Genomic DNA, 24,151 nt, shown 5'->3' on the forward strand with positions numbered 1-24,151 from the left:
CCGCGCCGAAGACGCGTACGCTAACAGTACAGCCACGTGGAGCTCTCAATTGCATCTACTCACATATTCAGTTTTTTTTTTTTTTTTTTTTTTTTGTTTTGTTTTGTTTTGTTTAAAGAAAAGGAAAGTACACCTAACAGCCAAATCGACAACAGAGCCTCTAGTCACTGTATTCAATCTTAGTGTTGTTTAGCTGATTTCCCGCAATGATGCTTTGTCAACAGTTTATTTCCTTCTTACTTCCTCTATCACTTTTATTTTAATAGAAGCGTGAATTTGTGTTTATACTTTAAGATGCTTAACTTCATATGCAAAATGAAACTTAATTCCCTTGAAACTTAATTCTGTACCTACTACTGAGAGCTGAATATATCAAAACAACTCTACTGAATTTTCTTAAAAATTTATTACAACTAATTTTACACTGCTGTTCCTTAATCTGTAGTATATTACAGTATTTACAATGTACATATTTTGAATGACGTACAAAAAGTACAACTTTTACCACACCATTTACGACTGGAAACTAAACTACACACCTGAAATACTGAAAGCACAATGAAGCACAATGAATTTTGGTTAATAATCATGTTATGACTAGTGAATATCTTATGATTCGAAACCAATCTATTTACAAAGTGAGATTCTGGTATTCTTGGAATGTTATGCTTAAATCGTACCAGCCCTCTAGAACGAAAAATAATACTTAAAGACTGCATCAAGCATACCGCACAAAATAACAAAAATAAATACTTATAAAAATGAGATTGGCTTTATCGGAGTAAAATAGCTACAAAGAAACTAATTAACTTGGAACACAAAACAATGAGATTTTACTTCCAACTAGTAAGAGATCCATACCTTGGAATTTCAAGTCATCTATGAGAAAACGTTGTAATAGAATGATTGCGAGTCAATAACTAACTTCAGCTAGGTTCAAGAAATTTATGTATTGATGTAAAATTACTAATTTCCATTCGAAAATTATGCCAACTTTATGACAATGAAGTTACCTGTGCTGTTAGGAGGTGAAGTTAATTCCCTGCTGTGATATATTATCAACATTTTCGTTGGTCTAAAAATATACATCTGATAGGAATGTGAATGTTCAACAAAGGATTTTACACAAAGATGAGTTAATTTCTGTAGCATAGTTGACAACACAAGACTATAAACATGGAAGACATTTGTCACCTTTCTGCCACAGATTTCATACTACATAAATGTCAAAGCATTACACAAAAAGCAAAACACTGACACAACAAAGTATGTCACTGATAACAGGTACAGATTTTTTTTCATATATTCAAATTCATAATATAATTAATCATTTTATATTATACTATAGAAATAAGTTTTGAATAAAGCATTACTCGTGGATATCTAGAAACTTTTATATATATCATGTATAAGATGTTCTACAATAAATTTAGTTTCCTTTATCTGGAAATTCAATACTTACTCAGATCACCTTCCAAGCAAACTTTTATCAAAAATGAAATAATTGACTAATATTCCTATTACTTCGGAAATACTGTCAAATCCTAACACTGATTTTAAGCCTTATTAAAACGTTAACTTAGTGCTGCTCATTAGATATATGAGTGTAATAACGACTGTACAACCAATATTACACGGTTTTCTCTTAAGAACTCCCTTACACCTAGGAGTAACTCAATATAATTGACAGAGTATGCGAACTTCAGGAATGAACCATTGCATAGAAGGGTAAGTCAGTTGTTGGAGAAAAAAATGGATCCCCTATAATGCCAGAATCACAGCAGTCATATACGATGAATTTTAAAACCCAAATCAGAAGAATGGTTATATAGAGAGGAAAATCATAATTTATGAATGGAAATGTACGCCTTTGCGACGAATAACCAAATTCCTATCGCAAAGAACTGACTCCTCGCTTTCTCAGACTGCGACAGATATGCTGTGGAATGTACACAATAAATTAAAAAGAAAAAAAAAAGTACTTCATATTCAAGTGCTACACAAAAGTTCTTACAAAGTTTAATGTTAATATGAAATAAAAATAATTTAAGGTAATTACTGGTTTCAAGAGTTTAACACTTGTATAACCCTCAATTTTACATTTAACAAATAATTTTTCTCTGTTTCATTCAAACAGATGAATTTAGAAATGAATATAAATTCATTCCTTAAATAACTATACAGCAACTTTCTTTTTACAATACGAACAAATATTTACAAATACATTGTTCAGATTAACCGTTAACTTTAAAGTCTCATTAAGTTTGCTTTTGACGCCGGAAATGAATTGGTGAAATTCAATGTACGAAGCTTCATTGACTTTCTTCTACTAGCTACAAAAATCTAAGTCACAATGTTGAATGTTTTAAGCTTTATCACCCATCTTCACTTTTGAAGTCTGAAAGAAAGAAAAATAGTAAAATTTATTAGTAAATATTCTCCTTGAACAATGAAAGATCAGTTTTCTTCCAAAGAATTCCCTGAATCACTCTACTCCACTCTAATTACAGTAATGGTTACTTGATTACAAGACGCACCACACGATTGTCTTTTCTGGACATTCCCATTTCGTTGTAATTTTTAAATACCGTACTTATCATCTTTGGTGGCTTACAGAGCTTAACTATAATGCACAAAAAGTAAATATTGAAATAAAGTTACTACGTCACTCAGTGGCGTACGCAAGGGAGGTTACCGGGTTTAACAGTAGCTCTCCACTATTTGAGCAAGATATTGTCCAAAAATAAACATATACCATATTAAGACGTGTATACAAACGCCTGAAATTATAGGAACTTCGGAACTTGAACATCCCGCCCTCTATCTACTGATGAATTCTATGTACACTACCGAGGGTACCTAATTATTATCTCACCTGTACTTAAAATTAGCAACTTCAGTTAAATAATTTTCACTGGTATACGTAGTTCTTTTACTTTAATAAGATTTATCTTATTTTTAAATACACACAGGAATGTACTGTCACTTTCTGAAAGTTTATGTGGAATTTGTTGACCTAGCAAGTGGTCAATTCATTCGTCAAAGTTTAACAGAAACATTAAAAGGGATATAATCTTGAACTTCGTTGAGTCGCAACCAGAAGTTCTGTCCTATCTACTAATAAAGAATCTTTTAACATTTTATTTGTTAATTTAAAATTTGTGATTACATCTGCTAATATCTTCAATCTGTATGTACACCAGGTACGATATACAAAGAGAAAATATGCACACCTGGAACGAGAAAGAAACTTGAGTCTAAGTGTCGATTGGTTAACCACTACGCTGCAAAGATTGCTCTCTGAACAACCGTCTATGCTATTCCACTTAAAGAAAGAATGATACAGGTTGTTCAAGATGATCTGCATGATGGGCAAAATGATAAAAATGTATCATCTTCTTGTTCTTTTGTTGTGAACGAGGCCGTTGTAGGACCAGCAAGTGGAAATAATAATGTGTGAGCGCAAAAGTTATTGACGTCGAGGTAACAGTTCAATACCATTACGAACAACCACTATCCCACAACAGAGTGGGATGACTGTCGGAGAAATTCAAAATAAGGACGTATACGAAGCAATTAATCCTATTCCCTTGTGTGCTCAACAATTTGCGATTTCGCTTGCAAACATGTGGGAACTCAACTGAGAGCACACTGAACAAATACAGTCTGCGGCAAAACAAACAGTACTGAAATCTCATCGTTGACATTTATTTATTTGTTTTACATCATGAAACATAAGAAATGTTGTCAGATGGATGTTAACTGAGTGTTACTAAACAATATTGAAATTTAAGAGGAATCAAGCCTGTACAAATGCTGACCATTAAGTCGGCACACATTCTTCATAGCGGTCCTGTATATTGATGAACATGTTAGTGAACACGGTTTGCTGCAAAGACAAAAATCCTAAATTCGGTATAGTGGTACGGAGGGTTATCTTTTCGGAAAATTGATTCCTTCACCATACCCCATATGTAGGTATGTGGAACCGTGCGCCCTTATCTTCTGGAGTGAGATGCTGTCCCACTTGAATACGGTATGCAAACCCACCAATGGCCTTGAACATTCGCCTAACAGAACTGTCACTACTCCAAGTTTCATTCATACGCTACGCTTTGCGGACCGTAACACCTGGTCGAGAACTCGTCCACGATTCCCGACTCCCGTTTCCGTGCCCAGTCGTCCTTTTCGCTGACAATACTGATCCAGCATGACGAAACTTAATGATAGACAAGGTAATCGTGTTACTTGGAGCAGCCTTGTTAAATCGTTCCCCAAAATGAGTTCACGAATTTAACGCTACGCCCATTTTTACTCCCCACACCTTGTGAGTAGAAATAGTGCAAAAATAAACAACTTTTGTGTTGTGAGAACCATTATCTTTGCACCAACTGCACACTATGCTAGTCCACACACAACTGAGACCACAGGTGGCACTCATGGCTCATACCACATTGTAGCTGCGCGTCATCCATACGCGAATTTTTAGTACTGAAAATGAAATCTAAGTTTTACGTCCCACGCATTTGTCGGCAAGGCTAAAGGAAACGGTGATGAAAAATGAATGAATTGATGGAATAAAGTGGGAGGAAACGGGAGAACCCGAAGAAAACCCACGCACACAATGTTTGTCGACCATAAAGTCCACTTGGCGCGAGTTTGGAACGAACCAGGGACCCCATGTACCAGAAGTGAACGCTCTACCACTGAGCCACCACGGCCCCAATTTCAGTACTGTTTGTTTTGCCGCATACTGTACTATGATTCTGACTCTTGTGCTGGACTTTACCGAAACCCTGTAGAATGTATGGTTGTTAACGGAGTGGACTTGGTAGCGTAGTGGTTAACGCACAGGTAAAGCAATTGAAGAGCCGGGTACTATGTCCGGTCCAGTCCTGGCATTTTTTCACTCTGAATTTGCAACTATAGAGGAACAGCTGTGAGGTAATTTTTTTATTTCATCAAATTTATCACATAAATAAATCATTTTTTTTCTTTCTTTTAAAAATCCATTACTTATGTTTGCATCTGCATGCAACTCATTACTGATTATACATTAACGAAATTTTCTTTGAAACTTTTGAATTACGCGGCAAGATGCAAATGAACACAATTACAGTACAAATAAACACAATTTAGCAAAAATTTTCCAATTTTCTTTTAACAAGTGGTGTTTACTACATTGGTACGTAGTGCGTGCAGTACGAAAATATGTTAAGTACAAAAAAATACTTAACGTAAGGAATTAGTTTACATGAAATGCATATCCGAAATCCTATGATTATGCTTCATTCTCATGCAAACTGAACACTCGCTGCAAATCAAACCTAGTATACATAAGGGCTAAGATTTATGAAAAACAGTCATCACATGTATTAAACCTGTTATGAACAGGTACAAATATCATTCTCCGCATGTGGAAGCAATTTTTGAGTTAACTGAGGCAATGATCGCCGTTTACCAACATCGTTATGGTCATCAAAGTCTAGGAGGCTGAGGAGTGCAGGTCATGTAGTCAGAATGGAAGAAAAAGGAACACTTTCAAAGTTTTAACTGGAAGACCAATCGGAAAACAACCACTAGGAAGACCTATGCGCAGATGAGAGGACAATATTAAGATGGATCTCGCAGAAATAGGAATACAAAGTGGAAACTGGATCTAGTTAGCTACGAACAGAAGTCAATGGAGAACTTCTGTGAACGGAGAATTGAACCTTCGGGTTCCATAGGCCATATAGTTAATTAGATTAAAACTTTAAACTTAAGGGTGGTGGGCATACGGGATTGTACACATACGGACAAATATATGTAGATTTTTCTTTTTCTTTTCTTTCTTTTTCTTTTTTTTTTTTTTGTATCTATGAGCCATGAAACGTGTAAATCTTAATTCTCGAATCATCATTTTTTTTTTTTTTTTTTTTTTTTTTTATAGTCACTATATTTTGTTCTTTTCTTTCGTCGCATGAAAGTACAAAGCAACGTTTCCAGTCTAACTAGGTGTTCGAACGCAATCGTGTGTTACTAAATCACGAAATACTTATTACTTTATGTTTTGAAGATACTTTCCAGAGAAATCCTTTGGTACATGTGGCACAAAAAATTAATTTCACAACCACTCACTCTCATTGATCGCCTATCTTCTTTAGCCTATAGGATATAAACGTGGGATATTAAACAAAATTTTCATTTTCTAGTGAAATCATAATTGTCGGTTGATTGGAATTGGTGAAGTTGCTGGTTAAGATTATTTTACTGGAAAGGACCCTAAAAGCATAAATTAACAGGTTTTTAGTAATTAAGTTAGTGCACTAACGTTAAATTTGCGAACAACTGTTACATACCTAATAGAGTAATTTATATCTGCTGGGGCAGGTAGATGAAACTACTAATATTGATAAAATATATATTCCATAGTAGTAAAATATTCATTATTTTACTACTGTTGGGATACAAGAACGATGTGAAGACTGAATAAAAAGAACAGCATGTGTGGGCCTGACGAAAAATCTCCAAGCAAAACATTTGAAATACTGAAAGTAAATCATATAGTGGAAGGAACATTATCTAGGTGAGTAGTTAATTATCACAATGTGTTTCATACGTCCAACGAATATGAATGCTTCAATGGTATTTTAAGTATGAATACGGCTTTAAATGTACGTACAAAATTTAATATAAGCCAGTTTTGCCCAATAAAAGCCACTGGATTTTCTTTTTAAAAGCTCGATTTCTCACAACCCTGCTTTTAATCAATTTGCTTTTACTGAAATGTGTATTCCAGTGGGGAAGTGAGTTTACAGTACAGTTTTCGCAAAGAATAACGGCTACATCATCTGAAATGCACTTTTCAACACAGTTAGCACTTATGTCGAGTTGAATTTTAAAATTAATTGACTTAAATGCATATTCCTAAGGAGGAAGGACATTCAAATATACTTTCCAAATATTTTCCATATACCTAATCTTTCAGTGGAAACATCGGGCATTTCAGCTAGTTAAGATAAATGGAAATATTCATTCTTGTTCAGTTTTGTAGAATTAATCTGTAAATACGTATATAGGAAGCAGTATTGCATGAATGCGATGTACAGTCAGCGACAGAAATTCTTTCAGTTTGGTAAAGTTTATTTTTGGAATGACGGTGGTATGGCTGGAATGTACAAAAAACTATATTCTTTTTAATTTACTGAAAACTGTACTAAAATTATCCTTCTATTCTGAAGTTATTTACGAAACTAATTTCATCAAACGGAAAGAACTTTTGTCAGTGACTGTATAGTTCGCATAAGATATCTGTTTTGCTACTGAGATTCTTGTCTCTGGAGTTCTCACTTAGTATTATGTTCATATTAACGTGTGAAGTATTTCTAATAAGTTTTCTTCATTCACTAGTGACAGTGGAATAGCTCCTAAATATCATAACAGCATTCCAAGGATATATCTGGATTTCCGTATTGCAATCAACAAAGAGAAAATGACATTGTTTAACAATTTACAAGTTTGTCGTCACATTGATGGTAGTTCATAGCATTGAGATTTGAGTGCCAGTGCTTCCGCTAACAAGTAAGTGATTAACAATGTAGACGATTACCGTAATACATTCAAATTTACTGTGTAGATCAAAGAACTCACCATGTAAATCCCAACAATAAGACCAAATAAACCAATAGCACTCCCGAAGATTTCCACAATTAGAATTTTTACAAAGAGATTTGCATTCGCTGCGTCAGCTAAAGCGGCTCCAGACCCTAAAAATAAAAGGAGTAAAACATTAATACAGAACGAACAAAGATTTAATCTGCTAAACGGTAACAATAATTTTCCTTTGAACTACTCTACTGCTCTAGTGTGTCCTTAACAGAAAAAAAAAAAAAAATGCTACTTAAGTTTCTTTTTCTAAGCAGGTAACCAATTTCTAAATAGATAAATACCACGAATAAATTGATCGAATACTATCAGGTAAAGATCATTGATGAGAAATGTATTATCTGCAATAAGACAGCATTTCGATTGAAGGTAGAAGGGTTATTTGTATACGATTTCTAGATAAGGTTCTTGTGGAACATTATAATGTAAATCATGATAATACACTGGAATAGGAAAAATATAAATATATAAAATAAAAAGGACAAACTGAGAGGTGACTGGAATGGAGTTGTTTGTATCAACGATAAACTCTGATAAAGATAGTAGACAGGATCACGCGAAATATTTCATTGTATGACATGCATAGCCACAGGAAAGTTACCGTTACCCAGTAAGATATTAACTCCAACTTCATTAAGGAACTCAGACGAGACAATCGCTCTAGCTATGTACTGCAAAAATAAATAAATAAAATAAAAATAAAAAATAAATAAAAATTCGCATTTCTTCGAAATTTCTCGTGCGGACGGACTAACACGTGTGATTCTAATTAGTAGGAGTGAGCAATTTAGACCATGTGACTGTTTACATTGACTAAATAGAATTATTAGCTAAGATAGGAAGTGCGAAACAAAATACTAAGAAAGGTAAAAACAACCTTTAGGAAAAAACCTGTTTTGCGTGTCTTTGAATCAAATGTGCCATATAAAAGATAGTACTCTGGTGCAGAAACGACAAATGCAAAAGTGATTACAAGTACGGTCTTTAGAAATGTATAAGTGATAAAAGGATAAATTAGATAAGTGGAACGAAAAGGTACTGAAGGAAGTATGAAAGAAAGGAACAAAATTACCTATAATTAAAAAGAAATAGAACTGGTTAAGAACGTCGAGAAGAAATTTAATCCGGAGGGACATGTTGGGAGATTTGTTGTAAAAGAAGCAATGGAAGGAAAGAAAGACTGAACTAAGTCAAGGCTCAAAGATTGACTAAGAAGGATTGGGATCTGCCAGCAATGAAAAAATACTTAGCAATGCCAGCAATGATTAACAATTTTTGAGTGTGTAATATTATATATATATAGGCCCGTATCGACGGGGGGTCTAGGGTGGGCCGGCCCTCCCCCTAAATTCTGACTGCCCCCCTAAAATTTTCACGGTAGACTTGCAAATGAACTATAATATGGTTGGGTTGGCACCCCCTAACTTATATCGACCCCCGCTACATTTTTGGGCTCGTCATCTGAAGATGTGATTTCCACTATGTGGCAACATCGCATTGTAGATAAAGGACCATGCAGTTGATCTACCAACCCATCAGATACTTACATCGATTCTTTTCAGATGGGAGTAAAGTCGATAGACATTGATACTAGCACTATCTATTAGCGTCGGTACAAAAAGCAACCACAATTCACTTACTAACAGAGAAGCCAATACCAGGATAAGGCAAATAGTTCCAACAAAAATTCTTATAATTAACTAGATCAGTGTATTTTAATGTTTTGTAATAAAGAACTGTTTAAAAAAGAGAATGACTCGGACCAAATGACTTGTCAACTTCAAGCAATAATAATAGTTAATTCTGCTTCGCTGCCTTGATCTATTTATATTATCTCACCAGATTCCAATATCTCAGTGAGATCTCAAACTACATAAGTTTTCAATATTCGTTAAAAAAAACTCAATAATAAATGATACTAATATTTGAAATGAATTACACAAGTTGATCGGAGATTTAGAAAAAGTAGAATAAAGTGCGATTCGAACAAGGTAAAAGCAAACTCTTCAATTTACAAAATAAACACAGAATAAATATGGTTTTGCACGTTGGGTTAACAAACTGTAAAACGTCATATTTTTAAGTCTATTCTAGACAATACGTACGAGTACCTTCAGTTTGTTCATTCATTTCAGTCTGGTAAATATTTTTTTTTTCTTTTTTTCTGTCACCAAAGATGAAGTAATATTTTCGAAGGATAATTTAAACATATTTTGTGTAGTAATAGAATATTTGTCATTACAAACCTAGACGTGATGGAATGTATATCGATGCAATTAAAACAGTCTGAAATTTAGAAAAGTAAATGGATATACAATTATTGTCTAGATAAGTATATGTTAACTTATGTCTAAAACTAACTCCTGGATTAAGAGAACAGGTGGCATATTGTGGTGTACTTTCTGCAGATGACTAACGTGTAATCTGCATATATTTAGCAAACGTGTGTACCAAACTGACAAATATTCAGTTTATATTTATTTACAGTTTTAAGAATAACAGATCGTTCTTGTTCACAAACTACAGCCTAAAGTTTTACGAGCTGTCGTCTACTTAAAATTATTTCATTTCATTTACCTCTCTTAAAATAATACCCTAATACATTCTATATCCAAATAATTGCGTGCAGATTAATAATATTCCTGCAAACAGGAATACCTTCAAAACGATTATTGATGCGAAAAACATGCCCCAAGCTGTGATAGGTTGTCACTGCCAGCAATAATTCTATATGATCCCGATCAGAGCAGGGCGACGGTGGATATACGCGTAAACGAAAATGTCCTTAAAAAAAACACAGCTACTCATATTAGAACTTAATAGCGCTAATCTCTCTACTAAAACCGGAAGTGGTAGAAAATTATTATAACTTCCGGTTTCAATATTGAGAAAATATAACGCCATATGAACTAATTTCCTTCCCGTGACACATTACATTATGGACTTTTGTAGTTTGTCTAAGATGGCATAATTCTGGCTTCCTTTCCCAGTGTGAGGCACAAAATTTTTGGCATTAACCAAGCACCGTGAACAATTGGAGATCTACTAGAGTTAGACCCGAGAGTTAGAGAGCTGTAGTCTCGGAACTTAAAGACATAACGATGAGGATCGTATGTTGACTATATATCATCCAACTACATGCTGTCGAGCAGGATACTTGCTATCAGACACCTATTCAGGAATTTATTTCGAGAAGGATCCAAATTCAATATGAGAATAAATTATATTAAGATTTGCAAAATTTTTCTAAAATTAGACTAAGTTTACAGAAAATCTGGGATTTCGGACCTCCAGGATCCACCCCTTGCGTATATCCCTGCTTGCAACAATATATATTTTCTGAGTGCGATTCTGTGGGCTTTTTTATTTATTTATTTTGAGGGGAGGAGGCACGGCCTTGGTGATCGCCAACTGAGGTAGATTAACTGTGCTTAAATAACACCGACAATTAAGGAAATTGCTTGATAGATAAACAAAACATTTTTTTTTTTTATGTATTAGTTTCCATTTCGGGATACGATATCTATCAGCAGTTTCTAGTTTTTCTTTAATGTTTGTTACTCTCCTCCCTTACTAAACCAGCATCTGTTTCCTTTACATGAACAATGCCTTATTAACTGGCATGTCCAAATGAATGTGTAAGCTATGATCATTCAATTCTTATTCTTTTACTCAATTCTTTCATTTATTCCCAATTCTCACTTTATACCGTACCCTACTCCCTAACTTCTAATTTTCATATATTTGGTACGTGGGACCCCTTGTTCGATCCCAACTTTGGGGACCACCGATAAGCCTGAGTGGCATTCGTAAACTGAATTGTAACACCTCCACTGATTTACAAAACTCGGCGATCCTGCAACGAAATATTTCTGAGGATTGGCATTTTTGGCCTGTTTCTCACATACAATTTATTAACATGACAATTATACCACGAGTACAAATATTCACAAATGGATTTTACTATTACTGCGCGCGCTACCAAGCAAAGCAGCGAGGAAAGCTTCGTGACAACGTGAAACCAAAACTGCTATGCATTCTGGTATTATTTCTTCATCACTTCTTTTAATATATACTTACAGAATTACATATGAACCAGTCTCTACCATCATAAACTGTATTTCATTAACGTTAAGCATACTACAGAAAGTTTACGAGTAAATGTTTAGAAATTTATTGATGGAAATTCTTAGTGTTTTCTGCCAAATTCATGTATTTTAATTTGCTGTTTGCTGTCATGTTACAAAGAATAACCTGTAAGATGTCTGAACATATAAAATATACAAATTAAGCTATTATATTCTATTTCGTCAACTCACCTACTATCCCAACAGCAACTCCACAAAATAAGTTAACCAATCCAACACTAACACCAGCACCAAACATCACATAACCTGCCATCCAGTTTTGGTTTCTTATGGTTATTCTTGATCTTACTTCAGATTCTGTGAATTCCTGTAAATAGCACCAAATTCCTGCACTGTGACTTATAATAAGAGTCTAAAGCTACCTACTTTCTATTCATAACACAATGTTAAACTATATTACAATAATAATAATAATAATAAAAATTACTACACTTGCAAATTTGCATACGTGATAGATGATACACAAATTTATTCTAACCTCACTAGCCTCAGGGCAATTATCAAGCTTTTACAACTGAGGACAAGAATGAATGGATTCAACTGCTTACGATACCTAAATTAACACACATTATACGAGGTACGTGCATGGAAAACATGGGCCAGGAATATTCATATATACCATTTTAAATGTGACAAAACGTTTAGAAGTGGATACCCCCTAATCAAACATCCCTTACAAGTAGAACCTGATGAATGGGGATGATATATCAAGACATAGGTTTATGAAGAAAAACCAGCAAAGCATACTATAGAAGAAACTCAAGAAGTACAACCAGGGGCGGAAATGGAATCCCAGAACAGGGGATGGTCTGACACAGTCTGACTGGACTAAATCACGAAATACAACGTGGACTAAACTTTGACACTTTTTCCACCGAGTATCCCCAATGGAAACCTAATCCGGGAATCCCAACGGTGAAAGAAAGCGTTAGCGACTACGCTACGTGGGATCACATGCCAAATTTTGAAGAAGAAAAAAAAAACGCGATTCATCTTGTCGCACTCGAACAGAATAAATGCACCCATTTCGTAACGTAGATTTCTCATATTTCATGGAGACTGAGTTAGCTGATTTCCAGTTCAGCATCTCATTCAGCACTGACCTTATAAGAGACATGGGCATACAGCTCAACTGGAATCAGTAACTAGCTTCAACCGGAATCGAACGCTAACCATATAGCCAAGAGGGAGTTGATGGAAACAGAGGTCCTCCAATGTTAACCGACACCGGCACTAGCACAGCAATCTTTCTGCAAAGTTTAAACAATGTAACTTGCACACAACTAACTGTGTGGCCTATGGAACCCAGAGTTTCCATGCAGCATCCATACGGTTATATGCACTCAATTAGCAGTAAATCAATACATAAGGAAAGAGCTTAAATAGAAGTTCGCAAAATTCATTTATGAATAGTGCTATAACTTTTACATTATTAATTTCTTGGAGGTGGGTAAAACTTATTCAAGTCTGTAAACCAGTTTCAGAGGCAACCCCGATCAAACTCACTTTAAAGTTCCACATTGATAGCCTACACGATAAATAAAAATAAAGGAGAGAATACAAAACAACTGTCCAAATATTACAATGGAATGAAAAGAAGATAAGATCACCCACGAACATTACACCAGGACATCAGGGCCAAAATGATTGGACTGCTACCAAGATTGTTTCATTCTCTTCGATAGTCTACGTTGCCATGGTGGTAAAGTGCTTGCATCTTGTGCGTATAACGATACATCCTACCACATCACTACTGAAACAATTGTTCATTATATGACTATTCACTTGCACTCTACTTTGGCCTCCCTAGGACAACTATGGAATCCAGACATCAGAGACCGGATGTTTAGGCATTAAAAATGTGGAAAATAGGCAGACAAATAGACACTTAAAATTTATAAAAATAGGCACAAAAATGTAACTCGAAATAATGGAGATAAATACTCAACACAATTAAAAAAAATAAGCTCAAATCATAGATAATGTTCAAAGAATACAGAAACATCTGTTTATTAATATCTTCTTTCACTGTATGTCAGGGGTATAGAAGCAAAAACCTGCTAAATCTATTTTACAATTTTGTCAGGAGACGAAACAAAAGTGATTCCCTTATCTCTTAGATTTTTTTTTTTTTTTTTTTTTTTAACTATCTGCTGCTAATCAAATTAGGTACTTCTACACAAGGTGAGAATGCTAGGGATTCATCCCCAAGATACCTACTATCACTTTCTAAACTAATTAACTATGGCCTATGGAGCCCGGAGGTTCAATGTGGCGTTCACAAAAGCTTTCTACTGACTTCTATCCTTAGCCAATTGGATCCAGTTTCTACTTTGTATTCCTATCTCTGCGAGATCCATCTTAATATTGTCCTCCCATCTGCGCCTAAGTCTTCCTAATGATCATTTTCCGATTGGTCTTCCAGTCAAGACTTTGAAAGCGTTTCTACTTTCTTCCATTCTAGCTACATGACCTGACCACCTAAGTCTCCTAAACTTGACGACCCTAACAATGTTGGGTAAACCGTATAAATTATGTAGTTCCTCGTTATGAAGTTTCCGCTATTCCCCATTCCCGTTCCTCTTGGGTCCAAATATTCGTCTCACGATCTTGTTCTCAAATACTTTCAGTCTATGTTCTACCCTCAGAGTAAGAGATCATGTTTCGCAACCATATAGAACAACAGGCATGATTATTGTTTTATGTATTTTATATATTCAAATTCCTCGACAGAATTCGCGACAACAAGAGATTTTGAACCGAATAGTAACACGAATTCCCTGCTTTTAGTCGACATTTAATTTCTTCGTGAATATGATTTTCGTCTGTTAATATTGATCCTAAATATTTGAAAGTATCCACTTTATCAAAAGTATTATTTAATATTTTAATGCATCCTTAATTTGCTGTATTACGGTCCCGACGCACTTCCATGTATTTAGTTTACTCTGCATTTACTTCTAAACCCATGTTCCTGCAAGCGTTTAATAAGATATCTGCATTTCTTTCTATTGTTCTCCTATCAAATTTACATCAGCATATGCCATAACCTGGTGAATACCGTTCAACTCTAGGCCCTGGTTGCTATCTTTGATTTTCCTTATAGCGTATTCCAAGAACAAAGTTGAATAATAATGACGACAACGATCTCCTTGTTTCAGGCCTTTTCGACGTGAAAGCTTGTGGACAAAATTTTTCCTACCCGGACTTTACTTTGGGATTCACTTAAACATATCTTAATCTAATTAGCAATCTCCATATTCCAAGTTCTGTAAGAACGTTGTATAACGTTTTTCTCCTAACCGAGTCACAGGCCTTTCTAAAATCAATAAATAGTTGATGTACCGGGGTATTGTATTCCCACTTTTTTTTTTCGAGTACTTGTCGAATGGTAAATATTTGGTCGATAGTTGATTGATTTCGTCTAAATCCCCACTGATAATCTCCAATAATTTCATTTGCGTATGGGGTCAATCTTGCTAATAGAATATTTGAAAGGATTTTATAGGATGTTGACAGAAGAGAAATGCCTCGATAATTACTACAGTCAGTTTTGTCGCCTTTCTTGTGAATTGGAACAATGATTGATTCTTTCCACTCTTGTGGCAATTCTTCCTTGTTCCAGATGAGAATGAGTTTGTGTATCTTGTTTCCAAAATTTTTCGCCTCCAGCTAAAATTAACTCAGCCGGAATTTCGTCTACCCCCGATTTGTATTTCTTTAATTTCTTTATAGCGGTTTCTACTTCTATTCGGTTGAGTTCTGGAATAAACGGTTCTGCGGTGTGTATCTCCTTTTCTCCACGCATATTAGTTTTTGGCTGCGTGTACAACAAATCAAAGAAATCTTTCCATCTATTTAAGATGCTATCCGTACCAGAACTGTTCCGTCAGCTTTCTTTAATATATAAGCACGAGGTTGATAACCTTCCTAAATTCGTTGATCCTCTTATACATGTCCCGAATGTTTATATTTTTACTATTATCTTCAAGTTGCTTAATTTTAGCTTTCAAAAGATCGCGTTTCTTTGTTCTAAACGTTTTGAAAGTTTCCCGCCTGATCGTCTGCAAAATTTTGTGTAGTTATTTCATTCGGAATTTGTAGTCAACGTAATTTTGCCCGTTTTCTCTTCTCCGCCAGTTTAATGCATTCCTGGTTGAACCATGGTTTGTTCCTACGTATTTCCGCGTGTCCCAGTTTTTCTTTTGCTGAAATTTTAATGCTATCTTTAATTTCAATCCAAGTATCCTCAACATTAATGCACTACGAATCTTCTAAAACCGAGAATCTATTCGAAACTTCAATCTGGTATTTCTCTCTTACCTGGCTCTCTTCTAATTTTTTTTACATTAAATCTCTCCGTTTTCGGACATTGAATATTTCCTTTATTCAACAATAATCTCTGTTATTATCGCTGCTACCAGGTAGTGATCAGTGTCACAATCAGCCCCTCTAAACGACCGGCCTTCTTCTATCTAGTAAAACGTGATCAATTTGATTGTGTGTTTTTCCGTCTGGTAAGGTCCAAGTGTATTTATGAACGTCGCGATGTGGGAATTTTGTACTCTTCAAAGTTCACGAGTCTAACACCGTTGACATTACTTTCCTTATGCAGACTTTCGTTCCCTATAATTGGTTTGAAAATATCCTCTCGTCCTACCTCACATTGAAATTTCCTAATAGAATTTTCATATCGTATCGCGGGAGTTGGTCAAATATCCGTTCCACTTCTTCGTAAAAACTGTCTTTTATATCGTCATCCTTATCTTTTGTTGGGACATGTACATTTAAAACAATAATATCACACCACAGACCCTTAAGAGTAATAAAAGAAAGTCTGTCAGTGACAAATTCAACCCGTTTAATTGTTGGTAATATTCGTTTGTGAACGAAAAATCCTGTTCCTAACTGGTGATTTTTAGTTCCTTCCCCGTAAAAGAACGTAAAATTTCCGGAATTCCCATATCCATTTCCTTCCCACCTAACTTCTTGAACTCCCTAGGCCCATCCTGTATCTCTCTAACTCACTCGTTACGGATTTTAACGCGCCTGCCCTATAACAAATTTATTTTCACAAAATCTCTACTTCCTTAATCTTGATTTCCAATCCACTTGCATTGTACTTCCCTCTCTGAACGCTTCACATTTCATGGTACCCTTGCTAGCCTCTCCTGGTATTATAAGCGGGTTTTATTTCTAATATGGATACAATGAATAATATCTCCTTTAGCCTGTACAAAAAACCTTCGCCAGGTTGCGACTCATACCAAAGTTTCAAAACCACGATTTTAAAACTAAAAACTACGTAAATTTTGTGTGTTTTAACTCTAGAAGAACAACTTTTACGTGCTGATAGGATGCTCGGGGGCTTATCACTGCTGATCTCAATAATAACGGGTCAGCTGGTTACACTTTCCCTCTACACGTAAAAATATTATAGGATGCGTATCTGCTGTAGTGTACAGGCACATAGTTGTTGCAACTAAAGATACTTCCCCTTCTTCCCTAACAAACTAAAGTGACACTGTTGGAATTAAAGAATCTGAATAGTGACATCAAGAAAAGTGGAAAGCATACGTACCTCCAACAAACCAGAGAGGACAATCGCTGTAATAAGCCCATAAATAGCTACAGCTTCACAGAAAATTACAGAGATGAGATTCTTAGTCTTGATTCTTGGAGTTCGCACACCGCCTCCAACGATGCTCACTCCGGTTGTGTGGATTCCTCTATAAGCAAAATCCCATAGATATCAAATCACACATTTAATGCTAGGTAACTAGGCTATATACACTTTTTTCTTTAATTTTCACTCATTTTCCTTTTAAAGAATAACCACAATCACAACACATAAAATAAAAGGTGCAGACCACTGCACTAAGCTTTCTCAATCCAATTTCTTAAACTAAATCATGTTATGTTGTAGTTATTACTGAAACATTTATTTATGAAATACGAACAAAGCTAGGTTTTCGGAAAGCCTTGAAGAAAACTCTGTCCCAAATATAAATTACATTTTGTGGACATTTGTTGACAAATGACTATCATATACAAAGGTTATTTATGAAATCTTTGTTTATGAGATAAACAAAATCGCATCAGTTGTTTTTGAGAAAATCGTCCGAAAACATTCGCCTCCAAGAATACACTATTCCTTCTGATTTTTTTCAGGGCAAATGAGTTGTCAGATTGTCAAGTTATTAATGAAATATAAACGACGACGCCTGAATACGTCCAAGCTACCATGTACTAACTTTTGATCAACCTTGTACATTTTGTTGCAGTTATTGGCAACGTAGTTCGTATATTATATATATATATACAGTGAAACCTGTCTATGTTGGCCACCATCGGTTCCATCGAAAAGTGGCCAACTTACAGAAAATAGGTGTGATTTGTGCATTTTAGAATAGGGTTTCTAGTATTACTTGATTGTAAAATTTTAATAAGCAGTGGCACGACAGCTACTTATAAATAATGTATATAGAGTAATCATAAAAATATACAATACTAGAAAATATTACTATAGTATGTTTAATATGTATGCATACCTTTCTCTTCCTGAAAACTAATCTGGTACATTGGATTATTCGGATTGAAAGCACAATAACACAAACAACCATGAAATAGAAGCGTATGTACGCAGTTTATTGAAATTGATATAGCACACTGAGTTATTCAGATTGAAAACAAGAAAAGCTGTTATAAACTGAGAAATTCAAATGCAATTTATATGACTTCTTTTCAGTTGTTACTGAATGGTGGTTCATTCTAGACGTATTTATTTTATTTTATTTATTTATTTATTTATTTTTTTTTTTTGGGGGGGGGGCAGATATGCATTCTAATATTGTAGTTAACTACTTCTTTTAATGAGCTAGAAGTGTTTCCCTCGGAGCAAAAGATGTTTTGAGAAAATCTTGAGGGAATTCATATCTCAAAAACTCCGCTATCTTTTGACAAGCCGATAGGTGCCAATAGTTGACAATTGAGATGGTTAGTTTTAACCTTGAGAATTTTCCGGAATTACTAAAGCTCCTCACTGATGAGAGGAGCTGATATAGCTAATGGTTTTGCCAAAACAGACACGGTAAACAAACACGTACTACCATTTCCTGAATTCCTGTACGTGCTTTTAATTATTCACATCTTCCTTCACCACCCCTTTATGAGGGTAGTCTTCTGGCCATTGACCTCCAAGAGCAAATCGCGGGAATCCTTGCTTCTTTTCTCCAGTCACAAATACAGAACAGAACATCTGCCTCAAATGAGAATTCGGAAGAGTTAAGAAAAACAACAAAACGGTATTTTACGTGGTCAAGATACGCAGGTAAATTTATCATCATCATAGGATAAACATTGCTTCAGTGTGGCCAACTTCCAAGATAGACAGGTGGCCAACTTATAGAGTAGTAAGTAACGAATGTCTTACGGGAAAATGCAGGTTCAAGACGAACTAGGCCAAAATAAGCAGGTGGCCAAGTTGATAGGTTTCACTGGCCTTAAGTTTTTCTGCAAAGATGAAATCTCCCTGTCCCGAAGATAATTTTATCTGTGAATACAAATGAGCATTCATCCTTGTTTATGAGGAGTTAATCGATTTTCTGATTCCAGGATATTAAAGTAAAAACGTTAGCCAGTGCTTCAACTGTACTAACGAGGAAATTGATTCAAGTGTGACACGAAATTCTTGACGAGTTTCTGCGTAAACGAAGTGTTTTTTGTGTACAATTAAACCCATTAGAGGAAAAAACCCTCGATCTCAACCGTTCCGGAGATATAGAAGAATAAGGGGAAGGTTGGTGCTCCGATATTTTGCGAATTTTCGGCTATGATCTGAGTGGATATGTTTGAAAATTGCATTGAAACGTTAAGAAAGATGCACCAAGGTGGAATAAAAGTGGTGTTGAATGTTAAGATGAGTGGCGTAGCTTTTACCCGGGGCCGGGAAAAGGAGCTTAAGGACTAACAAACGCCACTGACACGAAGAACAAAATTGTATCATATTACATGCTAATATATCATGCCGTTAGTTTGTAGAAAACGAGAAAAGATGATATAAAAATGTATTAATTACATTACCAAAGGAACACAGACGTTATTTGTGAACAAAAATAAAATGTTCTGTGCAAAAGTGCTATAGAAAAACAAATTAAATAATATGAATCATAAACACATATTGTTGCAAACGTAAGTACGACACTGTATAGTTGTGTGAAATATATTAAAACGCAATGTATGAATCAATAAGCAAAAATAGTATCTTCAACTTAAAAAAAACGAAAACGGGTACGCCTTATATACTGTATATCACACAGTTCCGATCGGTTAATAATTTTAGATATTATGTATGTTTGGAAAGTTCAGACGGCCACCATTTTTTACCTTTTTCATCCTATTTGACTGATGATACTTTTATTCGATTCAGCGTACCAAGAAACCTGAACTTATATACCTGATACGCCTATTTAAGGCAACAATGGAACTTCGATGTTTTCGCCTTCCAGGTCCAAAACATTCTTCCCCTAGAATTTTTTATAGACTCTTCGGTTTTGTTACCCTCATCTCTAAGGCGACGTATTACTACAGTTTCCTCGATGAAGGAATTACTAATTTTTATAAGACTCTTTTACTTGTACTAACGCTACCTATTCAAAAATTCGCAAAATATCGGAGCACCAGCCTTCCCCTTAATTTTCTATATTTCCAGAACGGTCGGAATCGAGGGTTTTTCCCTCTAATGGGTTTAATTGTACACAAAAACACTTCGTTTACGCATAAACTCGTCTACAATTTCGTGTCACACTTGAATCGGTTTCCTCGTAAGACAAAAGGACAAAAACAAATGACCTTAATGTGGTCTAGTAAAATGTTGCGATCAAGTGCAGATGGGTTTAGATATTTTGATATCTGTTTTGTAATTTACTGATGTCTGATAAGCATATTCGTTAATGCGAATTGTAATAAATTCTATATTTCTAAGCTATTTGCCACCTCTTAATCCGCAACTGCCTCAGGACGCCAGGGCAATATTGAAAATACCGTACTCCAATGGATACTCAGGGACAATGCATCGTCCTAACCTGGAAGATACAGGGAAGTACTCAGGTGCAATTCTTAAACTGCCCTAATGTTATCCACAGGGTGGATTGATTTAAGTCACTTGATCTTTTTTTTCATAAAAACTAGCTGAACCTGCGTTCTCTACACAGCGCATCATTCGCATATGAGCATAAATCTCCTTCTCATTCCTAACAACATATGTACATGTCCCTTTACAGACAAAAGTGAAAGACGTCTTGACTAAAAAAAAAAAAAAAAACGGCAAGGGGTATCATAAAGGGGAGATTTTTTCGATTATTTTTTTCTCAATAACTCGCACCGTTTGTAAGATTTAAGCCTACTTCCGGTTGGAGTTTCTAATTCATTTATGACCAGTGTTTTCTTTCTTCTTGCATGCAGTATGTAATAAGCAAATACATTACATATACAATTAATTATGTCAGTTGTATATGGTGTTCATTGGGCAAAACACTCAAAAAATAAAGATTTGTCTTAAGACTCGAGAAATGGTTATCCTTCCTTTTTCACTATTATTTGGCCATGGAACAAACGCCTGAGACATATACAACCCCAATACACAACATTGTGGTGTAAGAATGTATAACACACAAGATATGATGCTTTTTTTTTTTTTAATTTCAATGCTTCCAGCTTACCCTTAAAAAAATGTAATAAAGAAATAATGGCCACGTTTTTTAAAAAAAAAACTCAATTAGAACTGGACAATCTACGCAAAATGTCCAATCGATCAGTGAAAACGCCATCTTTCTAGAGCCTGTAGTTTCCGAGATCTCATTGTCGAAAGGAAGGCCACAAACATATAAACATAGTTTAAAAGAACTCGGAAGATGGAAGCACAACTCACATGCATTGATTTTAGAGAAGGCTTATTAAAATATAAAGGTTTTGAACAATAATTTTATATCATAAACTTTATGAAAAAGATATAGTTAACTAATTTAGACTATTTAAGGTACAAATACTTAAAATGTTTGTCTCTGTTAAACGTGAAATCACACACAACCGTACATGAAAGATTTGAAAGCTAAAGTTATAGGTTGGAGCTCAGGCGCTTTTAATTGCTATTGTTGCATTTTAATAGATCGTTGATTTAAATCAAATTTTGAAATAAAGTGAAAATAAGTAAAATTCCGTTTCTGGTCTGTTATTTCCATTATGGAAGATAATAATCATGCTACAATAAGACTTAAATATATGTACAGCACAGTATGAAAGCGAGTGCCATGCAAATGATGATTAGGGAAAATCCCGTTTTGAACGGGTAACGTGCCAATCCTGCTTTCTTCTCTTCGTAACATCTATAGCTCTAAAAGTGTTAACTATTCCAACGGGGAAATCACAATCAACATTAAAGTCGAAATCCCTCATGCGCACATCTGTTTATTTGTTACCACATAATAGGGGCGTATTTAAAGGGATCCGATTCTCTCTCCAAAACTTATTATTATTTTTAGATTTTATGACTTGAGGCGAAATTTACGTATTTTATATGTATTTCGTGCCGCAAGCTAGTTCCGATTTTTTAAAAATATGCCCCTGCCAAATATCACTAACTTTCGTTATTAAAAAGTGTCATGTTGATAAACGTTGCCGTACATTTTCCTTAATGTTTAAGGAACAGTGTTTCGGATTAAAACAGGTTAGCGATTGGGGAGTAATTCAAAATTCAACTCCAATACTTTCACTTAAATGGTATAATTAACAGTTAATACCAATTCGCAATGTTTTTCCTTCATTTTGTGACTTGTATTATACGAGAAGAACGATTTGATTTAAATAATAATAATAAAAGCAATCATGATTTTTTCCACCTTGGTTATCCACATCAATTATGCCTACGAATGGATGTTTCTACCATTCATATTCAAACATGTCTCAAACAAACAGGAGCAGAAGTGCCACGTCACTGGGAAAATACAAATATAAACAGGGTACATATGAAAGTGAGAGTGAGAGAGAGAGAGAATTTAACAAGTTTTTGCAAGTACAGATTCTGAAAAGAAACTAGCCTGAATATTATAGATCATACGAAAAGTGAAACATCAATTTATCCATTTCTGTAAACACAAAATGATTAATGTATTTAGATTGTATCGTAATGTGCAGTTCTAAATTCAATGTACTGCACACAACAGCAATTTTAACGGCATCATTACATCCAAAACACTTTTGCACGATGCCACATTTATTAAAACTTTTGTTTTACATTGATCTTACTATTTGAAAACTTACATTGCAGCTCCAACGACAGACAACGCTACTGAAAGCCCAATCCCAACAACAGCCCACATGTAAGGCGAGGTATCTGTGAGAAACCTACGGAAAAGGAGAAAGGAACTGCAATCACCACATCAGATTTACAATTGTAAAAATGTATTTCAAGAAAATTTCCTATCTTTTGATATGAACTGACTATTGTTCAGAAATTAAATTACGAAAGAAACTAATCTGATACGAATACAAATTTTAAATAACTCGCAACATATCTTAAAATTCCTATGGTCCTATTGGACTCGGTTATTCAAATACTGACAAATTACTGAAAGTGAAAAACTTAAGAGATCTTGAAGTGAATTAAAGTCAATTATTCAAGTCTAATGGCAGTCAATACTACACATATTTGATAACTGTGTTTAACACCTACATCAAGATTCACAAACATTTCTTCTGATGCTAAGTTTCAGAAAGACTTAAGATAAATATTACAAAAATTGGAAGCAAATGTAGATGGTACTTACCATGCTACACTAACCCGTTCACCTTTTCCGGTCAGAACATAATACAAAACTGAAAATAAAAATAATTCAACGTAAGAAAATACAACTATCATCCTTTCCACAAGAAAACATGTATATCCACAATTAAATACAAAAATATGTGGAATTAGCAAATATATAATACAACAACCTCATGTCCTATACTAGTAATAAAATTCTAGGTCTTCATATACCATTCAATATCAATTATGTAATGCATCAACGCAAATATTCCCACTCAATTTTGAGAAAAGTACACAGAATATTTGAATAATATTGCAATTTGAATAAGGGCACAACAGACAGCAGGCATGTTCAACATTTCCAGAAGCCACTCTATTCAGTAAATTGTTTAAAAAAATTCACCTCAATGCCATGAGTCCGCAAGTAGTGGAAAAAAGAGGCCGTGGCACCATCCTTGAATTCAAATGAATAATTTGAGTTAAATTTTTGGTCCTAGCCAATATTTTCCAAATTTAATCTTCTCAGCATTTTCTGCATTTCGCTGTTTCTAAC

The 24,151-nt window shown here is 34.8% G+C and overlaps 1 protein-coding gene across 1 annotated transcript in view; it reads right to left on the reverse strand.

The window, feature by feature from the left end:
- Positions 1–387: 387 nt before the first annotated feature.
- Positions 388–24,151, reverse strand: part of LOC145688324 (V-type proton ATPase 21 kDa proteolipid subunit c''-like) — a 31,296-nt gene continuing 7,532 nt past the window's right edge. The window contains exons 2-7 of the mRNA XM_081762376.1: positions 23,618–23,666; positions 23,112–23,195; positions 17,377–17,524; positions 11,967–12,102; positions 7,633–7,748; positions 388–2,398 (exon numbers count right to left, since the gene is read on the reverse strand). Of these exons, the coding sequence (XP_081618502.1) occupies positions 2,366–2,398; positions 7,633–7,748; positions 11,967–12,102; positions 17,377–17,524; positions 23,112–23,195; positions 23,618–23,666 (566 nt within the window). The 3' untranslated portion in view covers positions 388–2,365. The remainder of the gene's footprint in view (positions 2,399–7,632; positions 7,749–11,966; positions 12,103–17,376; positions 17,525–23,111; positions 23,196–23,617; positions 23,667–24,151) is intronic.

This window comes from Thermobia domestica, chromosome 6, assembly GCF_964235325.1.
Source record: "Thermobia domestica chromosome 6, izTheDome1.hap1.1, whole genome shotgun sequence".
NCBI lineage: Eukaryota > Metazoa > Arthropoda > Insecta > Zygentoma > Lepismatidae > Thermobia > Thermobia domestica.